Below are 24384 nucleotides of genomic sequence, written 5' to 3'. Positions count from 1 at the left end.
ATGACGTTCCGTAGAATAATAGAGGAAAAGTGGAACTCGGATATTGGGCCTCATTCATGTCTCTAAGAAATTGCACAGCTGCAAGGAATCTGTGAGGTTAGCTCAGGCTGGCCGTAGGGTCCAACAAGTCTTTGTCGGGTGACCTTGAGCCGCCACACCTTTAAAACGGTGGTGACACATGTCTGGTTTGAAGAATGGTGCCGTCCTGCAAAACTTAGTAACATGTCAATCATGCTGTTGCTGACAGGGGGCTGCGAGCAACATTGTGAGACTGTTCTCCACATGCACAGACCCCCATGTATCGTATCTGTACACAACTATAAATCAGTCCCAGTGTCAGAGGGTGCGCCATCTACTGTCAGTGCAGGCATCTGGTGGTCACCGTTAGGTCCACGTTCCGTTTATAGCCGGGGTTTGTAGTAATGTTGCTGGAATCAGGTGGAAAACAGACGTACAGTATAATATATGTCTCATAGAGCAAGTATTTGTGCTCGTTATTAGCGTAATTGCAGATTACAATCATTATACCCGTAGTGTTGGACCGACACCAGAACATTACAGGAACCCAACATGCCTCATCGCCACGTCAAGCAGAACAGAGACACATCAGGGTAACTGACCCATAACCACCCAGCACCAGAGCACATGGGAGGATTTAGGTGACGCGTGTCCTGGTATTTAGGGCCATTAAGTCATTGTAGGCTTTGTAAAGCAAACACGGATTAGATCGTCATTATGCGGTGGAAACTTTCCAGTTAGGGTGTCAGCCATGCAGAGAGGTGAGAACACCCAGAGAACCAATCACTACGGTATTCTGGAACGTTCTTTGTCTCAAGGGAAGCTCCTGGCAATATTGTAGTGTATCATGATGACAGAGATAATGGTCAAGGAATAACACTCAAATAAAATATTATCAAATTGTCTCTTGAGGTGAGGGGCAGAAACCTATCTGAGGCAGCCATCTTGTAGTTCAGCCATGTTCCTGTTGCTGGGTCACTCATCATGTTGTTGGGTCACTCATTATATTGCTGGGTCAGCCATTTTTCTGTTTGGTATTGTAGATATTTTTGCTGTGTCAGCCATCTTGATGCTGGGTCAGCCATCTTTTTGTTTTGTCAGCCATTTCTCTGTTTGGAAATGTACATATTGTTGCTGTGTCAGTAACCATGGTGTCGTGTCAGCCATCTTGTTGGGTCAGCCATCTTGTTGCTGGGTCAGCCATCTTTTTGTTTTGTCAGCCCTTTTTCTGTTTGGAAATGTACATATTGTTGCTGTGTCAGTAACCATGGTGTCGTGTCAGCCATCTTGTTGGGTCAGCCATCTTGTTGCTGGGTCAGCCATCTTTTTGTTTTGTCAGCCATTTTTCTGTTTGGAAATGTACATATTGTTGCTGTGTTAGTAACCCTGGTGTTGTGTCAGCCATCTTGTTGCTGGGTCAGCCATCTTTTTGTTTTGTCAGCCATTTTTCTGTTTGGAAATGTACATATTGTTGCTGTGTTAGTAACCATGGTGTTGTTCTAGCTATTTAACTCTGACACGGTTTCTGTCTTTTCCCCAGCTGTAGCTTCACCACCTGGGTGTACGTCATGCAGTGGTGCCCAGTAGACTATTGTGGCATTCTGTACCATCTCGATAACAGAAATGATTATGCAACGCCAGCGGTGCTGATGACCGATACAGGTAAGGCAGTGCACGCGGTACATCATATTATTACACATAGTATGGGGGGTGTATAGTCTCACACCGTCCCACCCTTGGGGGCAGCAGGATCATTCCGTCAGCATGGGCAAGTCATCTGCTCAGCGTGAGGGGAAAGCATGGGGTCAGCTTGGCTCTGCCTCAGAATACGGGGGAGTGAGGACGGAATGCGGTCGGCAGGTCGACAATAAATAGGTCAACAGTCAATAGGTTGACCACTATTGGTCGACAGGCTGTAGGTCGACACATGAAAAAGTTTAACCTTGGGTACACATGGTCAAAAGGTCGACACATACAATAGGTCGACATGGAAAACGTCGACATGCATTTTTTAACATTTTCCCCAGAACAGGTGTTTTTCCTACTTCACTATCCAAGTGGAAATGGAGGGAGAATATAACCGTGCCAAAAGCTTGCCAAAGCGAGCCCCGCGAGGGGATGTGGTTCAATTATACGGTGTCCATTTCAATGTAAGAAAGTGAAAAACTCATTGCTTGTGATGACCTTTTAACCCTGTCAACCTAAGAGCCATGTCAACCTTTCAAATGTGTTGAAATATGGCCTGTCAGCAGTCTATACCTGACCCTCTCCCTAGTGGATAATCCTACCCCCCTCTCATAACCTAAACTTACCTTCTACCCAGTGCCTGCCCTTATCCTCATCTCCAGAATCATAACCCTAACCCTCCTCCTAGTGCCTAACCTTCCCCCCCCTTTCTGGTAGCCTAATGCTAAACCTCCACCTACAGTAGTATCTAACCCTTCCATAGCCTAACCCTAACCCTCCCCTGCCACAACCTATCCCTGACCTATCCAACCCCTAACCCTCCTCTTGTGCCTAACCCTAATGTTCCCCTCCTGTAACCTATCCATACCCTCCCTCCGTAGCCTAACCCTACCACCCCTTAGTACATAACTGTGGACACCGGGTAGGGGTTACCTTGCTTGACACGATTAGAGCCGGTCCCACCAATATTCTCTGTATCCGGTCAGGAGTCTTCTCACTTCTGCAGGATGGATATCAAAGACCAGGCGACACAAATGTACCTTTGACCTTTTATTCGGGGCCTGCAATTAGGGGCGCCAGCCTTTTTAGCCTTAGAACAAGGCGAGTACCTCAACACAAATTACGTCAATGCAAGGATGCAAATACAAAATCACGATACGCAATATCCCGACTTTTCAACAACAATTATTGCAATAACCAACTTGAAGATCAGTTTAAGTTAGGTGCACCGGTGCACGGAGGCTATTCCGTATACTGCCCAAAGGATGGGGTCATACGACTCTGTTTCTACTACTTGACTAAGAGTACAACTATACCGATTGGGTTCCTTATACGATGTTGGGTACAGTATCACCGCCGTATCGAATACGATTTAAAATCACACTCTTAACTTACACAGACACTTAGAGAACATAACATTAAAATAGCAATATCACTACCCCCATGTACCCGGGTACGTTTTATAACTAGGGCCGGCCAGTCCTGTGAGGAACCTATGCATAGGACTTAATGTCCAGGCAAGAGGTGACACCTTGTACTTTTTGAGAATGTTGCTCAAGGAGGCTCAACGGCAGGGGAACGGCTAGGGACTACAATGGGATGGTCCCGGGTTGGGAGGTAAGGTACCTGTGATTTGATGCCAGCTCCAGCTGGGGTAGGCGAATCTTCACCGGTTGCTGTGCACCGTGGGTTATGTATGTGGCACAGTGGGGGGCATTATGTATGTGGCACTATGGGGGGCATTATGTATATTGTACTACGGGGGGGATTATGTGGGTGCACTGCAGGGGGCATTATGTATATTGTACTACGGGGGGGGGAGGATTATGTATGTGGCACTATGGGGGGCATTATGTATATTGTACTATGGGGGGATTATGTATGTGGCACTATGGGGGGCATTATGTATGTGGCACTATGGGGGGCATTATGTATGTGGCACTATGGGGGGCATTATGTATGTGGCACTATGGGGGGCAGTATGTATATGGCGCTATGGGGGGCATTATGTATGTGGCACTATGGGGGGCATTATATATGTGTCACTATGGGGGGGCATTATGTATATTGTACTATGGGGGAGGGTGATGTATGTGGCACTATGGGGGGCATTATGTATGTGGCACAATGGGGGGCATTATGTATATGGCACTATGGGGGGCATTATGTATATGGCACTATGGGGGCATTATGTATGTGGCACTATGGGGGAGGGTGATGTATGTGGCACTATGGGGGCATTATGTATATTGTACTACGGGGGGAGGGTGATGTATATGGCACTATGGGGGGGAGGGTTATGTATGTGGCACTATGGGGGGCATTATGTATATTGTACTACGGGGAGGGTGATGTATGTGGCACTATGGGGGGGCATTATGTATGTGGCACTATGGGGGGCATTATGTATATTGTACTACGGGGGGAGGATTATGTATGTGGCACTATGGGGAGCATTATGTATGTGGCACAATGGGGGGCATTATGTATATGGCACTATGGGGGGCATTATGTATATGGCACTATGGGGGCATTATGTATGTGGCACTATGGGGGGCATTATATATGTGTCACTATGGTGGGGGCATTATGTATATTGTACTATGGGGGGGGATTATGTGGGTGCACTGCAGGGGGCATTATGTATATTGTACTATGGGGGGGGGGATTATGTATGTGGCACTATGGGGGGCATTATGTATATTGTACTACGGGGAGGGTGATGTATGTGGCACTATGGGGGGCATTATGTATATTGTACTACGGGGAGGGTGATGTATGTGGCACTATGGGGGGGCATTATGTATGTGGCACTATGGGGGGCATTATGTATATTGTACTACGGGGGGAGGATTATGTATGTGGCACTATGGGGGCATTATGTATGTGGCACTATGGGGGGCATTATGTATGTGGCACTATGGGGAGCATTATGTATGTGGCACTATGGGGGGGCATTATGTATATAGCACTATGGGGGCATTATGTATGTGGCACTATGGAGGGCATTATGTATATTGTACTACGGGGGGAGGGTGATGTATGTGGCACTATGGGGGGGCATTATGTATGTGGCACTATGGGGGGCATTATGTATATTGTACTACGGGGGAGGGTGATGTATGTGGCACTATGGGGGGCATTATGTATATGGCACTATGGGGGCATTATGTATGTGGCACTATGGGGGGCATTATATATGTGTCACTATGGGGGGGGCATTATGTATATTGTACTATGGGGGAGGGTGATGTATGTGTCACTATGGGGGGCATTATGTATATGGCACTACGGGGGGAGGGTTATGTATGTGTGTTACAGAATCATCAGACTTTTAATGGCTGTGAAATGTGTATTTGGTCCGTTAATGGCCACTGACGACGGTTCTTGCCTCCAGGTCATCTGCACATCCAGGTGGAACTGGTCTCCGCGGAGTCCCACGCGTTTCGCAGTGTGAGTCCTGTTGCTGTGCAGGAATGGTGCCAGATTCTGCTGACGCTGGAGAACGCCCTGGTGAGAATCATGTACATTACATTGTATGTTCCTTTCTTGGGTATCCATGGGCACTGGCTGCACTACAGACGCTGGGTTACCCATACCAGCCAGAGACCTCCATATGCTGCAGGTATTCCATTATTAGGCCTTTTGTTTATTTATCCCCCCCTCTTCCTCGCAGCCACGTATTATACATTTGCCAGACACCTTATTATGGATGAGGAAAGCAAGAGAGTGATTCAGGGAACATAAACCCCAAATCGTGGTTAGTTACATGCTGCCGGGGCTGGACTGGCCTTCTGGCAAATGGCAGAAGGGCCAATGCCAGTTGTGCCGAATGTGAGTGCCAGTGGCTGCTGGCCGAGGATGGTATTCTCCTCCCTTCGGCGGCGCTGGTCGGGGCTTTAAGAATATGGCCGCGGCTTAGGGAACATGGCTGTCTAGACAGTGCAAGAGGCCGCTACAGAGGGCGGGGCATCAGGCGGGACGAGGGGCCAGAGGAGAAGCCAGGAACCAGCGCAGCCTGCCTGTGCCGATCCTCACATGGCACCCTACTTCCTGCAGCCGGCTTGTGTGTGCACATTACTTCCCCCTGCTAGTGCAGCCTCGGTGTCCATCCGGCTTCACAGCCTCAGGTAAATAGCATATGTACAGGGAGAACAGGACTGAGAGAAGCCTGTGGTGTCCTGACTCCTCACTCCTGTTATTGTGCAGGGGGAGCAGCCTGTGGTGTCCAGTTATTGTGCAGGGGGAGCAGCCTGTGGTGTCCAGTTATTGTGCAGGGGGAGCAGCCTGTGGTGTCCAGTTATTGTGCAGGGGGAGCAGCCTGTGGTGTTCTGTCATTATACAGGGGGAGCAGCCTGTTGTGTCCTGTTATTATACAGGGGGAGCAGCCTGTGGGGTCCAGTTTGTGTCATATACTGTAATGGGCATTACGGTGTGTTCCATAATGCGTAATGCCTCCTTTTTCTGATGCCACGCCTCCTTTCCATGAGACCACGCCCCCTTTTCGGCGCAAGGGTCCCGCCTGCTGCAGGTCGGCCTGTGTGCTCAAAATGCCAGGTACTGAGTGGTTAGACTGAGCTGTTGTGAAACTACAAGTCCCATCATGCTTTGCCACAGTTTTGCTATTAGGGAATGCAAAACTATGGCAAGGCATGCTGGGATGTGTAGTTTCACAACAGCTGGACGACGAAGGTTGACCAGGCCTGGTCTACAGGGTCTAGGTAGACAGAGAAAAGGTTGACACCATAACGTTGTCGTGCAATAGGCTGATATTGATAAAAGATTGACACAAGTAAAAGGTCAACATGCTACAGGTCAACACATGAAAAGGTCGACATGAGTTCTTCAGAGGTTTTTATTTTATTTTTTGGGACTACAATTGGTAACGGTATAGTGTGCCAAGCAGTGCGCCAGCGGAGCGAGACACCGGGCCTGATGGCACTCGCTACACTAACTGGAGGCCCATGTCGACAGGCGTCGTCACTGACACAAAAATCTGAAAAATGCATGTTGACCATTTCATGTGTCGACCTTTTGACCACATCGACATTTTGAAGACTGAGCTATGTCTGTGTTGACCTAGCACATGTCGACATTTCCTGTGTGCCGTCATATTGCATGTCAACCTTTTTTTGATACCCTATTGACTGTCTACCTTTGTATCCACCCCGAACAGGCCAGGGTTTCAGGTTAGCTACATATTATTACAGGAAGCTGGCGCATGCATCCGCGGGTAATTACAAAGTGAATGTTTTGGATGTATAATCCGCGGCTGTGTAACGGGGAGCCGCGGCAATGACGCCAGCAGCTGTCTCAATCATGCCACCGGCCGTTCCTGCATTTACTGGCACTTCGGCAGTGCCTATAACGACGTATAGCTTCTGTCACTTTATTAGTACATGGGGAGAAGCGGTGACTGCAGCACATCGCGGCCGCAGTCACTGGTAATCCTGATAATACCCAATGTGCTGACAGCTGGACCAAGCCCTACCACGGCCGGTCCCCAGGATACGTCAGTCTCAGTCTCCGAGCAGTCCGCACGCGTCACCAGGAACGGGGCCAGCTAAACGTCACAGCAGTATAACGTCACCGACTCTGCGCATGTGGAGACCCCCTGTGCAAACGCCTTTGGCGAGTATCATGTAAACACCTGGATAGGGTTACCTGGTGGGATGCGGTGGGGGTCGTGTTTCCCCGGTATCCCGGATTTCAGTCAGGAGTCTTCTCGTGATACAGGATGGTGGCACAGAACAGTCGACAAAAGAATTACTTTGACCTTTTATTGTAACACGGCCATTGGGAACGGCTGCCTTCTTTACGTAATGACATCACAACAATTCCACAATATCAGAATACAATCAATGCAATACAACTCACACTATGCATACAAATGCAATATACCATAAAAGGACAATGGAGCTACCGGTAACTCTGAGTCACTCCGTACTCGGCCTATCACTGCAGTTTGAGAAACTGCTTTGGTACTTGTTTCCTAGCACGGCCACAACGATCATGATCGTGGGCATCGTGAGGAAAAATCGGGGGCATCGCGGCCATGCCCGCGATTTCCCCATAGGGAACAATGTTAAATGCCTCAATTTACCCGCGATGCCCCCGATTTCCCATAGGAATCAATGTTAAATGGCTCAATTTACCCCAATCATCATAGGGAACAATGGTAAATGGGCCAGAAAACCCAAAAAACACCCCTGCACAGTGAAATGTCCCCCCAAAAGTAGTTGACGACACCCAACGATCAACGCGAACCTGAAGCGTGGCGAGCGCAGCGGTACGCGTCCTCCGACCTTTTCATACCCCCACTATCCACGTCGGCGTGGAGTTGAGAATAGAATAGTGTGGCGAGCGCAGCGAGCCACCGAGCCCGAAGCGTGGCGAGCGCAGCGTGCCCCGCGAGGGGATGCGGATACCTGTGAAGCCCGCGAAGGGACGCGTTTAGCTGTGAAGCTATCCGCGTCCCCTCGCCACGCTTCTGGCTCGGTGGCTCGCTACGCTCGCCACACTATTCTATTCTCAACTCCACGCCGACGTGGATAGTGGGGGTATGAAAAGGTCGGAGGACGCGTACCGATGCGCTCGCCACGCTTCGGGTTCGCGTTGATCGTGGGGTGGCGTAAACTACTTTTGGGGGGACATTTCACTGTTCAGGGGTGTTTTTTGGGTTTTCTGGCCCATTTACCATTGTTCCCTATGATGATTTTGGTAAATTGAGCCATTTAACATTGATTCCTATGGGAAATCGGGGGCATCGCGGCTAAATTGAGGCATTTAACATTGTTCCCTATGGGGAAATCGGGGGCATCGCGTCTGGACCATTTAAGCCATTTTTAGCCGCATACGACGCGACCGACGCGATTTTGACTTTTTTCAATGCATTTCAATGTGAAAATCGGGGGCATCGCGTCGGTCGCGTCGCAGACCGTGGCCGTGCTAGGAAACAAGTACCACTGCTTCCACTACGCTGCTGGACCGGCGAGCTGGTCCACTAATTTACACCTGGATACAGTGATAATACCGAGTATGAGTGAACATTACAACCAACTGTTATACTAACAAATAGTTTTAGCGAATTACCATAAAATCAATACTCAACTCACTCTAAGTACCCGGGTACACTCTCTGTTAATAAGACCGGTCAGTCCCGACGGAGGCCTATGCATAGGACTTAATGTAGTTGCCGGCTTTTCCTATTAATTCTATATGAGGTCGCAGTTTGGTCCTTAAGCCACCGGGTGGCACTAGTGTTCCATTAACTATACTTTAAAGGTGAAGAAAAAGTGAACTATCACAAATCCTGAGGGATTGTCCTAGCTTCTCCATGGGTTTTCACTAAACCCACTACAGTGGCAATTCTGGGATTCTGCTATGAGGAATGGGTAAAGACGGTAAAGGGGAGGTCTTGGGAAAGACTGGGGAGGTCTTGACTCCGGCTGGGGTCAGTGAATCTTCGCCCATCGCTGTGTACCCTCCGGGGACTACTAGTGCGGGCGCCTCAGCGTTGCCACACTCAGCTACACAGGGCCGCTGGCTGTACTAGGTGTCAGGCAGGCAACCTAACAGGGTGTGCTAGGTGGGGGCAGTGTGCAGTAGTGTACCTGTAGCTGCTGCTGGTTCTGACCAGTCTCTGCCTCCTGTCTTCTCTGGTGTCCAGACTCTGCTGTGTGCTGGGCTCTCACTGCTGGGCCTTGAGCTGCTGTATTCTCTTGGACTGTGTGCACTCTGCACGACTGGCTCCTTCTCTCACAGGCCTCACAGGCTGTCATTTATTGCTGGAGCTCTCTGCTGCTGAAGCGTCTGGCAGGTCAGGGGTCACAGATGCCACGCTGCTGTCCTCCTCTCTCTCTATACAGGAGTTCTCCACACGCTCACAGGCTACACTGCTTACTCCTTAAGCACAGTGTCACTCAGCTGCAGGAGAAGTCTCCTCTCCCTGTGCTAGCTTTCCTCCTACTCTCCTGCTGCTGGCTCAGGTCACCTCTGACCTCTCTCTTCCTGTCACACTCCAGCCTGTCTGGGTTTAACTCTTTAGGGCTGAGCTGTGCCTGGTGCTGAGGTATATTAACCCCTGGTTAACTGGAATACACGGCACATATTATTCCACAGTTATGGGGTGTTACATCCGCCCATACTTTTTAATGTGCGTGTCCTCGCGCACACCAACACAAACACAAGTCCTGAGCTGTGATAACTTTCTAGAACCACTGAGTCTGTTCCTTGAATCAAGGTATAATTTACAAACAGATACAACATTACCAAGGTGACTAAACAGTGTCGGCAACATTGTCGACGGATGAACAATGGTGCAAAACATTCAATAACATTTATATAAGTATGACTATGCTCTATACCACAACAGTGGCACCCCTGTTGGGAGGAATGTTGACCACCCCCCATTCAGTGACAGCTCCACCGTACTCTGCAACATGTTCAGGACGAGATTCTGGCCGTCATTATCGCTCACTTTGCTGCTTGACTTGAGGGGCAACTGGGTTCGGTTGGGGTGTGACTTATGATGGTTGCGATGGATCCGCTGCTGTCGGGTTCCATCTGGATCTCCCATCTGGTAGCTCCCGGTTGTCGACGTAGGCATCTTAGTGGCCATATAAGGGCGGGTTTTTCATTTGGGGTGTACTTTGCCTCGTTACGGGTCCTCTTTCATCAGCTCGTTCTGCACTCGGGCATGAGAGTACCGCTGGCTACATACATACGGCCCTTCCTTTGGGTTTCCTGCCACGAGTGCTGTTTTCTTGGAGTGCCTACTATTCCCCTGAGGTTGGTCTTGGGGATGGCTGCGGCGAAGTGGGTGGCTCCCATGCCACTTGTTTCTTGCAGCGTATCTGTTGCCTCGAACAGGAGTACCACCTGGGCCAGTGACGTTCACTGCTTGGAGGCCCTTCTCACCTCTGACGACGTCAAATTCTACCATCTCTCCAGCCCTCAGGCTTCGGTATAATTTCCTTGGGTCACTCTTCTGGATGGCGGTGTAGTGGACGAAGATGTCTCGCTTTGGGTCAATACACTCAACGAACCCAAATCCACGTTGGACGTGGAACCAGATAACTTTCCCTTGACTTTTCATGCGAACGGGAGGGTCACGGTCTAACCTGGCAGATAATTTGCCTATACTTATATGGCTCTGTCTGCCATAGTAGGTCTGCCCGTCTTCACCTGGACCTATTCTTCCTGTTCCCCCCGAGGTTCGGCCCTCTCCCTCGGGGCATTGGAGTTTAAAGGATCAGGTGGACAGTCCCTTTCAACGTGCCCCACTTCCTGAGACCGCTGGCAAATAGGTCGGTCTTGGTAGTCAAACTGGTCGGTGGCCTGTCGACCAGACTCCCGAGGTGGCTCCCAGCGGTTTCGGTTTGGCTGCCATCGTTCTGCCTTCCATCTGGCTCCCCCCCTGTCCGGCGCAGTTTGCCGTGCTACCTGGTGCATCTCTCGCTGCATCACGGCCATCTCAATGGCTAGGTCTTCTACCTGGCGCTGGAGGACCTGACCGGGGTCTCCTGATGACTGCTGGCTATGCTGTATGGCCCGGTCCTTTGGCTTCCCGGACTGTTCTGGGTTCGTAGCCACTGGTCCTCGAAACCCCACCATCTCCGGATACTCCACCTCAGGGTCGGAGTGGTTCCCGATGGTGGCAATGGCAATGTTTTTAAAATCGGCAAAGGATTTACCCAGCATTTGCATCTTCAGGAGCCGTAGAAGGGTCTTAATGGTGGGGTTCGATACTCCTTCAACGAACTGTATGGCAAGGGCTTCGTCGCCATTGCGAATTTCATCTTTGTCAGCCGCTTGTATGAGTTTCAGGGTCGCCTGTAGACTCAGGGCGAAATCCCGGAGGGTTTCACCCGGCCGTTGTTTTCGTCCGTATAGTTGCATCTTCAGCTCTGGGAGGGTAGCGGTCTCAAAGATCGTGGCCAGCCGATTCAGAATCTCGTCAGTGCTCGTCTTTTGGTCATCGGCCCACGACTCAACCTCACTGAGGGCGGAGCCTGTGAGTTGGCCGATTAAGATTTGTACCCTCTGTTCTTCGCTCGGTGTGTAGAGCTGGGACATGGATCTGGTTCTTAAACGCTGTGAACGTGGCTCCCTTGTTGGAGTCCCCGCTGTAGGTCAGCATCCATGGGGCCCCAAAGTAGTAGGGTAGCGTGATGGGAGCATGAGGGGTGGCAACTACAGTTTAATGCCAAAAAATGCAAAATCATGCACTTGGGTTGCAAAAATCCAAAGACTAAATATAGTATAAATGGCACTATAATGGAAACTACTGAGGAAGAGAGGGATCTAGGTGTCACTATTTCAGGGGACTTAAAGGCAGGTAGGCAATGTAACAAAGCAATGAAGAAGGCAAGTCAGATGCTTGGTTGCATAGGGAGAGGTATCAGCAGTAGAAAGAAAGAAGTAATAATGCCACTGTATAGGTCATTGGTACGACCTCATCTAGAGTATTGTGTTCAGTTCTGGAGGCCATATCTCCAGAAGGATATAAATACATTAGAGACTGTACAAAGAAGGGCAACTAAAATGGTGCATGGCCTACATCACAAAACGTACCAGGAAAGACTAAAAGATCTTAATATGTATACTTTAGAGCAGAGAAGGGAAAGGGGGGACATGATAGAAACTTTCAAATATATCAAGGGTTTTAACAAGGTACAGGTGGGAGACATTCTTCACAGGAAGAGGAGCAGCAGAACACGAGGACATGCACTGAAACTAGAGGGAGGAAGATTCAGGGGAAATTTGAGGAAGAATTACTTCACAGAAAGAGTAGTAGATAGAGTAGTAGATAAGTGGAATAGCCTCCCATCAGAGGTGGTAGACGCAAATACAGTAGTACAATTTAAACATGCTTGGGATAGGCATATTGATATCCTTACAAAAAAATAAGGATCAAATATGGTTTGAGGTAACATGTTTAAAAAGGGGGCAGACTAGATGGGCCAAGTGGTTCTTATCTGCCGTCAAATTCTATGTTTCTATGTTTCTATGCTGCTGGAGCAGGTACTGACACTGGGGGGGCAGCCTGTTGGTCGCCGTTGGGGGGCACAACGGGTGGCTGTCCACCCCCAACCTGTACTGTGTCCATCCTGGTATCGGATTATACTCCGCGTCGACTATATCCTGTTCGTGACGCCAGAGAACTGTAAACACCTGGATATGGTTACCTGGTGGGATGCGGTGGGGGTCGTGTTTCCCCGGTCTCACGGATTCCAGTCAGGAGTCTTCTCGTGATACAGGATGATGGCACAGAACAGTCGACAAAAGAATTACTTTGACCTTTTATTGTAACACGGCCATTGGGAACGGCTGCCTTCTTTACGTAATGACATCACAACAATTCCACAATATCAGAATACAATCAATGCAATACAACTCACACTATGCATACAAATGCAATATACCATAAAAAAACAATGGAGCTACCGGTAACTCTGAGTCACTCCGTACTCGGCCTATCACTGCAGTTTGAGAAACTACTTCCACTATGCTGCTGGACCGGCGAGCTGGTCCACTAATTTACGCCTGGATACAGTGATAATACCGAGTATGAGTGAACATTACAACCAACTGTTATACTTACAAATAGTTTTAGCGAATTACCATAAAATCAATACTCAACTCACTCTAAGTACCCGGGTACACTCTCTGTTAATAAGACCGGTCAGTCCCGACGGAGGCCTATGCATAGGACTTAATGTAGTTGCCGGCTTTTCCTATTAATTCTATATGAGGTCGCAGTTTGGTCCTTAAGCCACCGGGTGGCACTAGTGTTCCATTAACTATACTTTAAAGGTGAAGAAAAAGTGAACTATCACAAATCCTGAGGGATTGTCCTAGCTTCTCTTATGGATTTTCACTAAACCCACTACAGTGGCAATTCTGGGATTCTGCTATGAGGAATGGGTAAAGACGGTGAAGGGGAGGTCTTGGGAAAGACTGGGGAGGTCTTGACTCCGGCTGGGGTCAGTGAATCTTCGCCCATCGCTGTGTACCCTCAGGGGACTGCTAGTGCGGGCGCCTCAGCGTTGCCACACTCAGCTACACAGGGCCGCTGGCTGTACTAGGTGTCGGGCAGGCAACCTAACAGGGTGTGCTAGGTGGGGGCAGTGTGCAGTAGTGTACCTGTAGCTGCTGCTGGTGCTGGTTCTGACCAGTCTCTGCCTCCTGTCTTCTCTGGTGTCCAGACTTTGCTGTGTGCTGGGCTCTCACTGCTGGGCCTTGAGCTGCTGTATTCTCTTGGACTGTGTGCACTCTGCACGACTGGCTCCTTCTCTCACAGGCCTCACAGGCAGTCATTTATTGCTGGAGCTCTCTGCTGCTGAAGCGTCTGGCAGGTCAGGGGTCACAGATGCCACGCTGTTGTCCTCCTCTATCTCTCTATACAGGAGTTCTCCACACGCTCACAGGCTACACTGCTTACTCCCTATGCACAGTGTCACTCAGCTGCAGGAGAAGTCTCCTCTCCCTGTGCTAGCTTTCCTCCTACTCTCAAGCTGCTGGCTCAGGTCACCTCTGACCTCTCTCTTCCTGTCACACTCCAGCCTGTCTGTGTTTAACTCTTTAGGGCTGAGCTGTGCCTCTTGCTGAGGTATATTAACCCCTGGTTAACTGGAATACACGGCACCTATTATTCCACAGTTATGGGGTGTTACAATCACAGTCACTGAGGTGTTCCCACAGGAAGGGGAGGGGGCAGACGGGGGTGGGTACAGGGGTATGTACTGTGAGGGGATGCTAGCAGCGCGGGGGGGGGGGGGGGCTCTAACAGTAATCCTAACCCTAACAATGGCCCCAACTAAGTATGTATCGGTATCTGACAGAATCTCAGAAAGCGAGCCTAAAACTGCGGCCTGTGGTGGTGACGGGTTGACCACTGACCATTGCAAGGGTGGCAGCTGAGCTTTGAAGGCCTCGTGGGGTCACTGCAACCCCAAAAAATATCCACCAGGTAGGATGTGCAAGGATTAACTAATAGGCTGATTGGGAGGGTGTGGTATAACACACCGACAGTCGGGATTCTGACGTTGGAGTAATGACTGTCGGAATCCCGACTGTCGGTGAGTCATCCGTTACCCGATTAGGCTGCATCTAGGGGCCACTGGAGTTGGGGCCAAGTAAGGTCTGGTGAAATGTGGGAGCTGAGGTGCCTGCTGGGACTGCCGGTGTCACAGAGCCTGGGAGCTGTAATTAATGCCTCAGCCGCCGGTGCCAGCACTGCCAGGGCGCTGTAATGCCTCAGCCGCCGGTGTCACAGAGCCAGGGAGCTGTAATGCCTCAGCCGCCGGTGTCACAGAGCCAGGGAGCTGTAATGCCTCAGCCGCCGGTGTCACAGAGCCAGGGAGCTGTAATGCCTCAGCCGCTGGTGCCAGCACTGCCAGGGCGCTGTAATGCCTTAGCCGCCGGTGTCACAGAGCCAGGGAGCTGTAATGCCTCAGCCGACGGTGCCAGCGCTGCCAGGGCGCTAAGCAGCATTGTGAATGGAGCTGAGGCCCAAGGCAATCCCAGATTCTTAGCTAGATATGAGTGAAAGAACTGTTGGTGGGAAAGGGGGGGGGGGGGTTCTACTTCTGTATTAGCCTAGGGCGGCCGGGACCCTTACTCCGGCCCTGAGGCTGCTGATTATGTGTAAGTGCTGCACTGTGTAGAAAAGGGCATACACAATGCGGATGGCCGCGGTGAGAGCTGTAGTTCTGCGAATCCTCTCAATCAGACAGTGACGACAGTGTTCTCAAACAGTGACATATGTGTTATTGATGAATAATCTGATTGTCTTTCCCAGGCCAACCTGACGGTAATCTGTGGGGACAGGGTGAATGCGATGACGTACAGGTAATGGCACAGCTGTCACTGAGAGCACATAGTGTGTATAGTGTATATTGTGCGGGTTTATAGTGTATACTGTACTGTAGGTGTTATCTATAGCGGGGGAGGGGGGAGAAGGTGACGTCTGGGGACTTGCAAGGCTACAAAATAACCAGAATTAGGGCCAATATTCAGATCTCCAGTACCCCAGCAGGTCATGTTTTCAGGATCTCTCTGTGCGGAAACATTTGTTGGGGGTAAGGAAATACAGAAAACATGACCCGTACTTGTGAACTGGAGCAGAGAACCACAGATTAAGGTGACGGAGGTCTTTCCACCACGTGACTGAGAAAACATACCATGTGACCGGCGGTACACTGTGGATATCGCCCCCCTCACACTGATGGAATCCCCATGGCACGATGTGAGCGGACGTATACTCCTGCACAGAGGATAAATCATTGATAGTTACTTCCCACCTGTCAATCATTTTGCGAATGCCCCAGCGTGTATAAAACGCGCTGAAGGCGGTTTGCGCATGCACAGACACCCACCATCGGGGACAGGGCCGAATTCGGACCCGTGCGAACAGGTGTGAATTGGCCTCAAAAGTTACTCACAAACATGAATCAGGTCCATGAGGGCCGAATCCGATGGAGGAGTCCGATGTGTCTTGCACATTATAGGATTTGCGCACATCACCTGTAACATCATCTACACCATAACGCAGCTTACACAGGGTTACGCAGGCTCGCGCCTGTGTCCATAATAATTATCGCGTTTCTTGGCCATTGGCCACAAAGACTGCGCCCTCAGGCACCGCACTCATTTCCTCATTAACGCTAACAATAGATGTCTGCTCCAGACGCCAACAGCTGCGCTCCAGTATTAATTACACGGAAATACACAACCACTTCCCTGTCACTGCGCAATTCCATCGGGGTCCGGCCCAGAGTTCTCCAGGTGACACATGTGTGGGAATATCCTGGGACCACCGCTTACACCATGTGTTCCTCATTGTCAGCACTAGGGTCACACGCCAATACCATATCTATGTGGAGTTTGTATGTTCTCCCCTCTGGGTCAGGCACTAAATGTATAATGTGTAATGAAATCACTGATACATATTAATGTTACAGAATAATAATCACACTCTCTGCCTGTTGCCAAGTAACATGAATCATATCCCCCCCCACCCCCGACAGGTTCTCAGATAAGGTTCGGCTGTCTGACACCGCAGGGAGCTTCCACCTGGGCGGATCTAAGTACGTCCAAGGAATGAGCGGGTTCTACGGTCCCAGCGTATATTACAGGAACAGAATTGTGCCCATATACAAGGTAAATGATTCCGCTCATTAGAACAGGGTACAGGGAGGATTAATTACACTCCAGCTATGTCCCATCACCCAATAACCTCTATACATAAACCTGCAAAGTCCAGCGGGTATGGGTAAAAACCGGACCCAGACAAGACCCCGGACCGCCGGACCGGGCGTCAAAATCTGCAGTCCGGAGCTTGTAGTGTCTGGTCTGGGGGGTGTCCTGTCCTGGGAGCTTCATTTGACAGCTGTCACCAGGGGGAGAACAAAGCCTCCCTGTATGGTCTGGGCATGTAGCAAAAACCGGAACGGTCCGGACCACACGGGGAGGCTGTAATCTCCCCTTCCCCATGTCCCTGGTGACAGCAATCACAGGCATCCCCCCCGGACGAGACACCCCCTGCCTGGACACCCCCCGGACCGGACACTACAAGCTCCGGACTGCAGATTTTGATGTCCAGTCCGGGTCCTGTTTTACATAGTCCCAAATCCACCCGCTTATGGGGATTTACCACAATTAGTGTCCCCCAAATGTATCACTAAGGTCCCCTATTCCAGCAGGCAGCAGCAACCACCATAGGTCTCTCCAACTTCTGGAGATTGGTCCCTGCAGCTCCTGTCACAGGAAGATGGTGGAGGCCTGTTGTAGCCCATGTAGCTGCATAGATATCCAGGAGAGGGTTCCCCCAGGACCCTCCCCAGCAATGGCCATGTGTGGTCGGCAGTAATACATATCAGTCTCGCTACATTCAATGGTGCAGGGGTAAAACCGAGTACCCCCAGCTGCAACAATGGGGGACATTTACTAAGATGTGTATTCTACTTCACATGTGATGTTGCTATGGGCAACCAATCAGATCCTGCCTACTATCACCTAGAGGGTGCTAAATAAATAAGAAGTATAATCTGATTGCTTGCCCACAGCAACATCACATGTGAAGTAGAATACACATCAGTAAATATCCCCCAATGTTTCTCTAATGCCCCCTCCACTTTCCATCTTGTGGGTGGAAAGTTAGGGAAATAATTGGGGAGTATCCCCATGCTTGGTACATCCTGTCTCTGCCCTCCCACTGACCACTATCCTGTCTCTTCCCTCCCACTGACCGTTATCCTGTCTCTTCCCACTGACCACTATCCTGTCTCTGCCCTCCCACTGACCACTATCCTGTCTCTGCCCTCCCACTGACCACTATCCTGTCTCTTCCCTCCCACTGACCGTTATCCTGTCTCTGCCCTCCCACTGACCATTATCCTGTCTCTTCCCTCCCACTGACCGTTATCCTGTCTCTTCCCTCCCACTGACCACTATCCTGTCTCTGCCCTCCCACTGACCACTATCCTGTCTCTGCCCTCCCACTGACCACTATCCTGTCTCTTCCCTCCCACTGACCGTTATCCTGTCTCTGCCCTCCCACTGACCACTATCCTGTCTCTGCCCCCCCACTGACCACTATCCTGTCTCTGCCCTCCCACTGACCACTATCCTGTCTCTGCCCCCCCACTGACCACTATCCTGTCTCTTCCCTCCCACTGACCACTATCCTGTCTCTGCCCCCCCACTGACCACTATCCTGTCTCTGCCCTCCCACTGAAAACTATCCTGTCTCTGCCCCCCCACTGACCACTATCCTGTCTCTGCCCTCCCACTGACCACTATCCTGTCTCCTCGCTCCCACTGACCACTATCCTGTCTCTGCCCTCCCACTGACCACTATCCTGTCTCTGCCCTCCCACTGACCACTATCCTGTCTCTTCCCTCCCACTGTCCACTATCCTGTCTCTGCCCTCCCACTGACCACTATCCTGTCTCTTCCCTCCCACTGACCACTATCATGTCTCTGCCCCCCACTAACCACTATCATGTCTCTGCCCTCCCACTGACCACTATCATGTCTCTGCCCTCCCACTGACCACTATCCTCTCTCTGCCCTCCCACTGACCACTATCCTGTCTCTGCCCTCCCACTGACCACTATCCTGTCTCCTCCCTCCCACTGACCTCTATCCTGTCTCTGCCCTCCCACTGACCACTATCCTGTCTCTGCCCTCCCACTGACCGTTATCATGTCACTGCCCTCCCACTGACCACTATCCTGTCTCTGCCCTCCCACTGACCGTTATCCTGTCTCTTCCCTCCCACTGACCACTATCCTGTCTCTTCCCTCCCACTGACCACTATCCTGCCTCTGCCCTCCCACTGACCATTATCCTGTCTCTGCCCTCCCACTGACCACTATCATGTCTCCTCCCTCCCACTGACCACTATCCTGCCTCTGCCCTCCCACTGACCATTATCCTGTCTCTGCCCTCCCACTGACCACTATCATGTCTCTTCCCTCCCACTGACCCCTATCCTGTCTCCTCCCTCCCACTGACCACTATCCTGTCTCTTCCCTCCCACTGACCATTATCCTGTCTCTGCCCTCCCACTGACCACTATCCTGTCTCTGCCCTCCCACTGACCACTATCCTGTCTCTTCCCTCCCACTGACCACTATCATGTCTCTGCCCCCCACTAACCACTATCATGTCTCTGCCCTCCCACTGACCACTATCATGTCTCTGCCCTCCCACTGACCACTATCCTCTCTCTGCCCTCCCACTGACCACTATCCTGTCTCTGCCCTCCCACTGACCACTATCCTGTCTCCTCCCTCCCACTGACCACTATCCTGTCTCTGCCCTCCCACTGACCACTATCCTGTCTCTGCCCTCCCACTGACCGTTATCATGTCACTGCCCTCCCACTGACCACTATCCTGTCTCTGCCCTCCCACTGACCGTTATCCTGTCTCTTCCCTCCCACTGACCACTATCCTGTCTCTTCCCTCCCACTGACCATTATCCTGTCTCTGCCCTCCCACTGACCACTATCATGTCTCCTCCCTCCCACTGACCACTATCCTGCCTCTGCCCTCCAACTGACCATTATCCTGTCTCTGCCCTCCCACTGACCACTATCCTGTCTCTTCCCTCCCACTGACCCCTATCCTGTCTCCTCCCTCCCACTGACCACTATCCTGTCTCTGCCCTCCCACTGACCACTATCCTGTCTCTGCCCCCCCACTGACCACTATCCTGTCTCTTCCCTCCCACTGACCACTATCCTGTCTCTGCCCCCCACTGACCACTATCCTGTCTCTGCCCTCCCACTGACCACTATCCTGTCTCTGCCCCCCCACTGACCACTATCCTGTCTCTGCCCTCCCACTGACCACTATCCTGTCTCCTCCCTCCCACTGACCACTATCCTGTCTCTGCCCTCCCACTGACCACTATCCTGTCTCTGCCCTCCCACTGACCACTATCCTGTCTCTTCCCTCCCACTGTCCACTATCCTGTCTCTGCCCTCCCACTGACCACTATCCTGTCTCTTCCCTCCCACTGACCACTATCATGTCTCTGCCCCCCACTAACCACTATCATGTCTCTGCCCTCCCACTGACCACTATCATGTCTCTGCCCTCCCACTGACCACTATCCTCTCTCTGCCCTCCCACTGACCACTATCCTGTCTCTGCCCTCCCACTGACCACTATCCTGTCTCCTCCCTCCCACTGACCACTATCCTGTCTCTGCCCTCCCACTGACCACTATCCTGTCTCTGCCCTCCGACTGACCGTTATCATGTCACTGCCCTCCCACTGACCACTATCCTGTCTCTGCCCTCCCACTGACCGTTATCCTGTCTCTTCCCTCCCACTGACCACTATCCTGTCTCTTCCCTCCCACTGACCACTATCCTGCCTCTGCCCTTCCACTGACCATTATCCTGTCTCTGCCCTCCCACTGACCACTATCATGTCTCCTTACTCCCACTGACCACTATCCTGCCTCTGCCCTCCCACTGACCATTATCTTGTCTCTGCCCTCCCACTGACCACTATCCTGTCTCTTCCCTCCCACTGACCCCTATCCTGTCTCCTCCCTCCCACTGACCACTATCCTGTCTCTTCCCTCCCACTGACCATTATCCTGTCTCTGCCCTCCCACTGACCACTATCCTGTCTCTGCCCTCCCACTGACCACTATCTTGTCTCTTCCCTCCCACTGACCACTATCCTGTCTCTTCCCTCCCACTGACCTCTATCCTGTCTCTTCCCTCCCACTGACTGTTATCATGTCTCTGCCCTCCCACTGACCACTATCCTGTCTCTGCCCTCCCACTGACCACTATCCTGTCTCTGCCCTCCCACTGACCACTATCCTGTCTCTGCCCTCTCACTGACCACTATCCTGTCTCCTCCCTCCCACTGACCACTATCCTCTCTCTGCCCTTCCACTGACCACTATCCTGTCTCTGCCCCCCCACTGACCACTATCCTGTCTCTGCCCTCCCACTGACCACTATCCTCTCTCTGCCCTCCCACTGACCACTATCCTGTCTCTTCCCTCCCACTGACCACTATCCTGTCTCTTCCCTCCCACTGACCTCTATCCTGTCTCTTCCCTCCCACTGACTGTTATCATGTCTCTGCCCTCCCACTGACCACTATCCTGTCTCTGCCCTCCCACTGACCACTATCCTGTCTCTGCCCTCCCACTGACCACTATCCTGTCTCTTCCCTCCCACTGACCTTTATCCTGTCTCTTCCCTCCCACTGACCGTTATCCTGTCTCTGCCCTCCCAATGACTGTTTTCGTGTCTCTTCCCTCCCACTGACCGTTATCCTGTCTCTTCCCTCCCACTGACCGTTATCCTGTCTCTTCCCTCCCACTGAACGTTATCATGTCTCTGCCCTCCCACTGACCACTATCCTGTCTCTTCCCTCCCACTGACCACTATCATGTCTCTGCCCTCCCACTGACCACTATCCTGTCTCTGCCCTCCCACTGACCACTATCCTGTCTCTGCCCTCCCACTGACCGTTATCCTGTCTCTGCCCTCCCACTGACCACTATCCTGTCTCTTCCCTCCCACTGACCGTTATCCTGTCTCTTCCCTCCCACTGACCGTTATCATGTCTCTGCCCTCCCACTGACCACTATCCTGTCTCTTCCCTCCCACTGACCACTATCCTGTCTCTTCCCTCCCACTGACCACTATCCTGTCTCTGCCCTCCCACTGACCACTATCCTCTCTCTGCCCTCCCACTGACCACTATCCTGCCTCTGCCCTCCCACTGACCGTTATCCTGTCTCTTCCCTCTCACTGACCGTTATCCTGTCTCTACCCTCTCACTGACCGTTATCTTGTCTCTTCTCTCCCACTGACCACTATCCTGTCTCTTCCCTCCCACTGACCACTATCCTGTCTCTTCCCTCCCATTGACCGTTATCCTCTCTCTTCCCTCCCACTGACCGTTATCCTGTCTCTTCCCTCCCACTGACCGTTATCCTGTCTCTTCCCTCCCACTGACCGTTATCCTGTCTCTTCCCTCCCACTGACCGTTATCCTGTCTCTTCCCTCCCACTGACCGTTATCCTGTCTCTTCCCTCCCACTGACCGTTATCCTGTCTCTTCCCTCCCACTGACCGTTATCCTGTCTCTTCCCTCTCACTGACCGTTATCTTGTCTCTTCCCTCCCACTGACCACTATCCTGTCTCTTCCCTCCCACTGACCACTATCCTGTCTCTTCCCTCCCACTGACTATTATCCTCTCTCTTCCCTCCCACTGACCGTTATCCTGTCTCTTCCCTCCCACTGACCGTTATCCTGTCTCTTCCCTCCCACTGACCACTATCCTGTCTTTTCCCTCCCACTGACCGTTATCCTGTCTCTTCCCTCCCACTGACCACTATCCTGTCTCTTCCCTCCCACTGACCACTATCCTGTCTCTTCCCTCCCACTGACCGTTATCCTGTCTCTTCCCTCCCACTGACCACTATCCTGTCTCTTCCCTCGCACTGACCATTATCCTGTCTCTTCCCTCCCACTGACCACTATCCTGTCTCTTCCCTCCCACTGACCACTATCCTGTCTCTTCCCTCCCACTGACCACTATCCTGTCTCTTCCCTCCCACTGACCGTTATCCTCTCTCTTCCCTCCCACTGACCGTTATCCTGTCTCTTCCCTCCCACTGACCGTTATCCTGTCTCTTCCCTCCCCCTGACCGTTATCCTGTCTCTTCCCTCCCACTGACCGTTATCCTGTCTCTTCCCTCCCACTGACCGTTATCCTGTCTCTTCCCTCCCACTGACCGTTATCCTGTCTCTTCCCTCCCACTGACCGTTATCCTGTCTCTTCCCTCCCACTGACCGTTATTCTGTCTCTTCCCTCCCACTGACCGTTATCCTATCTCTTCCCTCCCACTGACCACTAGCCTGTTTCTTCCCTCCCACTGACCGTTATCGTCTCTCTTCCCTACCACTATCCGGTCTCTTCCCTCCCACTGACCACTATCCTCTCTCTTCCCTCCCACTGACCACTTTCCTGTCTCTTCCCTCCCACTGACCACTATCCTCTCTCTTCCCTCCCACTGACCGTTATCCTGTCTCTTCCCTCCCACTAACCACTATCCTGTCTCTTCCCTCCCACTAACCACTATCCTGTCTCTTCCCTCGCACTGATCACTATCCTGTCTCTTCCCTCCCACTGACCATTATCCTGTCTCTTCCCTCCCACTGACCACTATCCTGTCTCTTCCCTCCCACTGACCGTTATCCTCTCTCTTCCCTCCCACTGACCGTTATCCTGTCTCTTCCCTCCCACTGACCGTTATCCTGTCTCTTCCCTCCCACTGACCGTTATCCTGTCTCTTCCCTCCCACTGACCGTTATCCTGTCTCTTCCCTCCCACTGACCGTTATCCTGTCTCTTCCCTCCCACTGACCGTTATCCTGTCTCTTCCCTCCCACTGACCGTTATCCTGTCTCTTCCCTCCCACTGACCGTTATTCTGTCTCTTCCCTCCCACTGACCGTTATCCTATCTCTTCCCTCCCACTGACCACTAGCCTGTTTCTTCCCTCCCACTGACCGTTATCGTCTCTCTTCCCTACCACTATCCGGTCTCTTCCCTCCCACTGACCACTATCCTCTCTCTTCCCTCCCACTGACCACTTTCCTGTCTCTTCCCTCCCACTGACCACTATCCTCTCTCTTCCCTCCCACTGACCGTTATCCTGTCTCTTCCCTCCCACTAACCACTATCCTGTCTCTTCCCTCCCACTAACCACTATCCTGTCTCTTCCCTCGCACTGATCACTATCCTGTCTCTTCCCTCCCACTGACCATTATCCTGTCTCTTCCCTCCCACTGACCATTATCCTGTCTCTTCCCTCCCACTGACCATTTTCCTGTCTCTTCCCTCCCACTGACCATTATCCTGTCTCTTCCCTCCCACTGACCATTTTTCTGTCTCTTCCCTCCAATGACCACTATCCTGTCTCTTCCCTCGCACTGATCACTATCCTGTCTCTTCCCTCCCACTGACCGTTATCCTGTCTCTTCCATCCCACTGACCACTATCCTGTCTCTTCCCTCGCACTGACCACTATCCTGTCTCTTCCCTCCCACTGACCATTATCCTGTCTCTTCCCTCCCACTGACCACTATCCTGTCTCTTCCATCCCACTGACCACTATCCTGTC

General features: G+C 51.6%; 1 protein-coding gene across 1 annotated transcript in view; it reads left to right on the top strand.

The window, feature by feature from the left end:
* LOC146058627 (protein sel-1 homolog 3-like) overlaps positions 1 to 24384 on the top strand; it is an 83216-nt gene that overhangs the window by 10304 nt on the left and 48528 nt on the right. Inside the window, 4 exon segments of the mRNA XM_083170901.1 lie at positions 1559 to 1680; positions 5102 to 5217; positions 15509 to 15558; positions 16737 to 16869. Of these exon segments, the coding sequence (XP_083027027.1) occupies positions 1559 to 1680; positions 5102 to 5217; positions 15509 to 15558; positions 16737 to 16869 (421 nt within the window).

This window comes from Crinia signifera, chromosome 2 (assembly GCF_055691185.1).
Source record: "Crinia signifera chromosome 2, ASM5569118v1, whole genome shotgun sequence".
Classification (NCBI taxonomy): domain Eukaryota; kingdom Metazoa; phylum Chordata; class Amphibia; order Anura; family Myobatrachidae; genus Crinia; species Crinia signifera.
The sequence above is the reverse complement of the archived record's forward strand: the minus strand, read 5'-3'. Positions and strand labels throughout refer to the sequence as shown.